General features: G+C 40.5%; 1 protein-coding gene across 2 annotated transcripts; it reads right to left on the bottom strand.

The window, feature by feature from the left end:
- Window positions 1-621: 621 nt before the first annotated feature.
- LOC113545701 (doublesex- and mab-3-related transcription factor A1) lies at window positions 622-5,406 on the bottom strand. 2 transcript variants are annotated; one of them, XM_026945156.3, is made up of 3 exons: window positions 5,141-5,406; window positions 3,284-4,746; window positions 622-1,637 (listed from the first exon to the last, which is right to left on the bottom strand). In XM_026945156.3, the coding sequence occupies exons 2-3, from the start codon at window positions 3,654-3,656 to the stop codon at window positions 856-858; spliced, it is 1,155 nt and encodes a 384-aa protein (XP_026800957.1). In that variant the 5' UTR covers window positions 3,657-4,746; window positions 5,141-5,406; the 3' UTR covers window positions 622-855. The 2 variants fall into 2 exon arrangements, with proteins under 2 accessions (XP_026800957.1, XP_034157276.1); XM_034301385.2 differs by having other exon boundaries at window positions 3,284-5,406.
- Between the last annotated feature and the right edge of the window lie 1,325 nt (window positions 5,407-6,731).

The raw sequence follows: 6,731 nt of genomic DNA on the forward strand, positions 1-6,731 counted from the left end.
TCCAATTTATATATGTTTATGTAAGTGAGAACGATTCTGGGCCAAACAAGTAGAATCTAGTACATTTGTGTAGATCTGTTTAAAATTTAGGACCATTAATCAGATTTGTGGTAACTTAGTTCATTAATTAACTAGTGTTGTACATAATTTATGTAAAATATACACTTTACTGTGCAAAAGTCTTAGGCACCCTATTTTTTTAGTACAAACTTTAGTTTTCCAGCACAAACTTAAATGTAAAGAAAGCAGCAGATTACGTAAGAGACCACAAATTGAACCTGAAACTACAAATTTTTTTTTTAAATCATAGGGTCGTAACACCAAATATTGACTTTGTTTCATTTATTACTGTTTACTGCTCTTTATAGTAATTTATAGTAAAAGCATTTAATTTCATTATTTTTGAAGGCATCTTTACTCTACAGCATTTCTTTTCATGTGCCTAAGACTTTTGCACAGTACTGTGTATTTAGAGATAGATTTTGGAACTTTGTAAAGATTTTTCCCACTGGATGAATAAAGTCTTGTCTTTTTTTTTTTTTTTTTTTTTTTTGAGTGTATGTGAAGATGTAAAGGAGGAAGAAGATCCTGAATACTACAAACACCAACACACCATTCTGATATAGACATTTTTCTCCAAGTGGAGGGTTTATTTACAAAACGTGAAAATATAGGCTATGTACAGTTCAGACTACTCAAAAAATAAAGCTAGAAAATATGACCAGGTATAAAAATAGAATGAATGGTTCTGACATTTCAAGGCAAGAGAGGTTCATTTACAGGCTACAAAACTGGAGGCATACAAAGCTGTATCACCACAGTGGTTACTGTAATACACTAAAAGGACAGTATTAATCACTTCCGGTGTCCTGAGTAGAGAGGTGCGGCGCTGAGAGTGTCTTTGCTCTGGTAGGCCAAATCCCGGATCATGGTGGGAAACGGATAATCGCCGGGCGCGCGCAGAGGCACAGCGGGGAGCAGTCCGGATGTCAGATACGGAGAGAAAAAGCTCGGTAACGCGCCTCCGGACCCGGAATACGCAACACGCAGTGGATTGATCCCAAAACAAGGACTGAGCCCGTAGAAGCCGTCACTTCCGAAAGGTTTCACAGCGGAGGACTGCAGCGGGGAGAAGGCGGACTTTGAGGTGGGAAGGTGCAGCGCGTGAGGCCGCTGTGCCGCCGCCGTGTTCTCCGTTAACGGAGCTTCCGGTTCGTCTGCGCATCGTCCCTCTTTAGAGGCAAGCAGCATTTCGATGGCCTTCACGATGTCCCCCGTGCACGCGCTCAGAGCTGACTCCAGCACATCCTGCTTGACATGAGGGAAGATTTTCATCAGCACCTCGGCAGGCTCGCGCTCTCTACCGGAGGAAACTGGCCTCGCCACGTCTCCAGACGCCTCGACTTTGGGTTTATCCGACTCGCTTCCCGACTCCAGGTCTGAGGGGGAGAGAGATCGCGGGCTTGTCGTGCGCTCAGACAGCTGGTCAAACCCGGGAGAATGCTTTCCACTTAGCTGCAGAGGCTCTGTGGGACTGACCTCTGGGCCGAGGTCAAGCTTGGCCACCGGAGACGTCACCGGGCGCACGTGAGAGCCGACCATGAAGCCGTTAAACATGTATTTTTTCAGATGGTCTCCTGCAAACAAACAGATAATAGGGCATGAGAACAGCTGTAATGAACATAATAGAACAGGATGTGATAGAGTAGAGTAGAATAGGCTTACAGTGGAATAGGAAACAATAGAAAAGTAATAAATAGAATAAAACTATATAGGAAAACTACAGAGCAGAGCATAATAGAACAAAAAAAATGAAAGGTGGAGAAAAATATCAAATTGAATTTGGTAGAAAATGTAAAAAAAAAATGGAATCTAAAAATAAAAATAGAATAGAGAGGTATAAAAATATAGAATAGAATGTAGTAATGTAGAAATGTATAAAATTATAGAATATTATAGAAATGTATAAATAGAAAGGTATAAGAATATAATATAATGAAAATGAGAAAAAATGAAATGATGAAAATGAAATGAAAATGAAAAAGAATATAATGGAGTAGAAATTGAAAAATAGAATTGAATGGAATATAAAAATACAATAGACCAGAATATAAAAAATAATAAAAAATGAATATAATATCTAAACTATTGGACTGACTCTTACGCTGTTTCCAGACAAACACGATGTCAACTTGGGCTCCAGTGAACACCATAACCGTTACAGAAATAACAAAAGAACCGCTAACAAATAATAGACGCTTATGGCTACCAATTAGCATCATGATAAATAAGTGCAGGCTGAAATCATCACCCGCGCTCCTTAATCCGCACCAAGAGGCTAATTAATCTGAAGTATAACTGACTGACTGGTTTATGAGGCTCTATACACTGGGACTGATGCAGCCTATTCGTTCTTGGAATGATTGTGATTAGTTTCTGATTTAAATTCATAATCACGAGCTGGAAAGTCGGAATTTCCGGAAAGCTCAGTGTTGTGATGTCATATTATTAAACAAATAGAGCAGATACACAATTACACACAGTGAGTAAATGTTCTCTACTAGTCCACTAGCCTGCCTCGTTGTCATTACTGCAGTGTGGTGTAGAGGTTAGCTGGTTTCAGCTCCTTTACACAGCTCTCATTTGCGATTAGGGTTTCACGTGTACATCCCTTCAAGTCGTAGATACAAGTCGGAGCTTAAGAAATCATTCTGAGTCCTGATTTTCCGACTTGTAATAAACTGTTCTGAGGTGTTACTCAAAAGAAAAAAAAAACATTGTGCATTATGTACCTTTGGAGTCTATGGGCACTTTCATATATATATATATGAAATCGATTTTAATAAACAGACCTACACGCCTTGTCTTTACACACTTACTGTGGACAATATGACCCATGTCCATTTGAGGGTTTGGTCATAATTTAGTTTGTATAGCTACATATAAATTTTTTATCTATTAATTACCCCCAGTGTTGTATAGATGATTTCCATGTACAGTTTTGTGTGCTAATGCAAAAGGTAAACAGTTTTATGGCTCTTTTTTTTTTTTGGGGGGGGGGGGGGGGGGGGTAATCTGAGGAGCACGTCAAGGCAGTATTAATAATTAATTAACATTTAATTAACATAAAACAATAAAAATTAATTAAACACATAATAGCTAATAATATTCAAGTAAAATAATGAATAGGTCAATAACTACACAATTTGATAGAGAATACTACTACTGCTACTACTACTACTACTACTACTAATAATAATAATAATAATAATAATGGACGTACCGGGCTTGCTGTGCTCGGTGGTGAAGGCGGCGTGTAGCCCCGGGGTGGTGCTCGGTGTGATGCCTCTCTCCAGCAGCCCCGACCCCGGGTAGAGGATCTGCATCTGTCGGGCTTCGCTTTCCTCGTGCGCTTGTTGTCGGCGGAGCGCCACCTGCGCCGCCATGACCCTCTGGCGCTCGGCGATGAGCGCGCACTTGGCGCATGCGCAGTCCCTCCAGCGGCAGAAGCGCTTGTGGCCCTTGAGCGCCGACACGACGCCGTGGTTCCTGCAGCGCGCGCACTTCGGGCTCCGCGCGGGATACTGAGCCCGGTCCAGGAGGCGCGGCGCGCGGAGCAACAAGGGCGCGTGCAGCGGGGGAAGAGCGCCGTCCATGTCTGCAGCGTGTGTGAGTGTGTGTGGGTGGGTGTGTAGAAACGCAGGTTTTTAAATCCTCAGACAGATGTGAAACTGTACTCCCGGACACACACACACACACACACACACACACACACACACACACACACACGGACGCAGTCACGCCCCTTTCAGATGAAGGCTCAGGTTCAGCCAATAAGCTTCACCTAAAAGTCATTGTTCTTAAGTTACTGCAGATGTCTCTCACACACACACACACACACACACACATTGCATGTTAAGAGTAACAGTCACCTCCAGAATTATTTCTGTTTGATAAATTTTCAGGTGTGAGAACATGTGGAGTGCAATGTTGAACATTTAGAAGTTTTAATATCCAAGCTGGACAATACTTCATTAACATACATTCATATAAGTGTTTATACTTTATCTATTAATACTTTACTCAAGTGTTATTGAAATCAAATACTTGTACTCAATAATATTTTTTGTTTCAGTTTAGCATCCAATCAAGTTAATCAACGTAGGAAAAAAACCTTCAGATCCATGGCAATTCATCACCTGCTATAGCTAACCGACCGCTTCTGAAAATAGATAATCCACTGGATTACAGTGTTGAATTTGAGGATAAGTGCCCAATATGCTGCAGTAAGCAGAGACTCGTATAAACCGGGGCGCCAGGTTTACCTACCTAGTAGGCGTTAACTATATCTCATTTGAAAAAGCATATTGAGAGAAGCTTTGCTAATTTGCTAACATTAACTGTCTATATTTAACTAAGTTAGTCTGTTTTCTTTGCTAATGCCAGGTTAGACTAGCATAGACTCCCAGCTAGCATAAACTAGCTAGGCAGCAAGCTCTTTACATGGAATGCCCATGATAGTGGTTGTTTAGTATTTTAATAGTCAGCCTCATGTAGTTGTGTGTGTGTTTCCTTGCCCAGGGACAGCAGCAGCACTCATTGTCATCATGTCGTTCTGTAGCATAATGAACCCATCTGCCCCTTTCACCGTCCTCTATTGTTCCTCTCCAAGTGGCTCACGTTTTCTTTTCTTCCCAAACAATTCGACTCCCATGTGTCATCCACACACACACACCTGCTGAACACCTACAAACACACACACTCCTAAAAGAGAATGCATTGTTTGCTTCGTCTTTGTCAAAAGCTACAAACTGTGGTTGAGATTAAATAAACAAAAGACACTGCTTCGGGACTTCTTACAAGAATGACCGAAAATGTTTAGAACAAAGGAAAAGGAGTATAGAGGTATAGAAGTGAAAATTTGACAGTGTTTTGTTATTAAATGTGTTAATTACCACTTGTACCAGAGTGCTGCGGAATTCTTAAGTCTGATTGGTCAGAAGAGGGTTTATATTTATGCGTTCATTCTAATTTGTTATAGTTTTTATAGTAACAACTTACTTGTTTGGCAGACTCTCGACATAAACAGATGTGTGTGTGATCGTTGGTATGGTGAAGTTTTCAGTGAGGAGATGTTTACCATTAAATTATTTGTAAGGAGTCTCCAGTGTGAGTGGTTTGTAACAGATCAAGTTGTCTCTTCAGGTTTTCCGCCACGTAAAAGTCTTCAGGACGGCGTTGTTCTCTGTAACATGACAAGCGTTGTAAACATTCCACAGCATTAACTCTAACTTTAAATGGATAAAAGGTACAATGTGTCGTTCTTTAATTAATATAAAAAATGTATTCTTTGGCAAATTGCTGTGGTATCAGAGAATAAAACACCTCATAATCCACAGCTGTTATAGAAAACTGATTATTTTCCTATAACGGCACACCCCATTATGTTTTATTCCTTCTAAATATCACAGTAAAATGTGTTATTATTAGTATTATATTTATCCGTACAGATTACTGACACACTTGAAATGTATGCATGTAGAAATAAATACGAGCCATTTCATTTGTTCACATTTCTGTAATATGACGATGCAAAGGCTTTTTATGAATTTGTCATTTAAAAAAATGATCATCCTCCTGCCTGATGATGGACAGCCTCTATTTTTCCATGTTGTGATATGAAACACATTTTACATAGGAGGAATTTCATAATTATAGCAATAGCATTTAGCGACACTGCCAAAGCGTGCAAATCACACAAGACTGAGTTTAAACCCATCGAAATAGCAGAACCGTATAAGGATTAGTGAAATCATGCAGAGATGCGGCTAGCAATGTGTGTGTGAGGGAAAGAGAGACAACGAGTGTTATCTGTTCATCCCCCACCTGCTTTCTAAAGGATTTGTAAAGAACTCATCCAGAGATGCAGCGATCAACATGTCTGTGTACATGTGTGTGTGTGTGTGTGTACATGTGTGAGAGTGTTATCTGTCCATCCCTCACCTGCTGTCTTATCACACACTGCTCAGACTCGTATCTGGATTCCTTTTGTTTAATTGCACAAGCTTGGTCAAGAAGTACCACTATAACAGGCAAATCCTGTGTGTGTATGTTTTCTTTAAAAGATCATAATCTCATTTGTGGGTGAAAACACACACACACACACACACACACACACACACACACACACGGTTGAGGTGGCCAGCATCCCTCAGATGTGGGAAGTCTTGGTGTAGATGCACCAGTTTATCATCATGCAAACTTTCTGTCTAAATCATCACACACAGTTTGAAGCACATAGGGTGAATTCATACTTTTGACTATAAAAATTATTAAATTCGTGAGAACATTGTTGCTAGGCAACTGGTTAATTACAGACACTGAATATAAACTAATAACTATGACTTACAGTTTACTTACCTAGCACATATACACTCACCGGCCACTTTAAAAGGAATGTCAGTAGGGCAGTGGTAGCTCAGTGGTTAAGACGTTGGCCTACCGATTGGAAGGTCATGAATTCAGTCCCGAGCACCACCAAGCTACCGCTGCTGGGCCCTTGAGCAAGGCCCTTAACCCTCAACTGCTCAGTTGTATAAAATGAGATAAATGTAAGTCGCTCTGGATAAGGGCGTCTGCCAAATGCCATGAATGTAAATGTCATACCCCTGGTCATTCATTCAATTGTCCATCAAATCAACCAATCAGGTGGCAGCAGCGTAATGTATAAA

The sequence above is a fragment of the Pangasianodon hypophthalmus genome, chromosome 28 (genome assembly GCF_027358585.1).
Source record: "Pangasianodon hypophthalmus isolate fPanHyp1 chromosome 28, fPanHyp1.pri, whole genome shotgun sequence".
Classification (NCBI taxonomy): Eukaryota; Metazoa; Chordata; class Actinopteri; order Siluriformes; family Pangasiidae; genus Pangasianodon; species Pangasianodon hypophthalmus.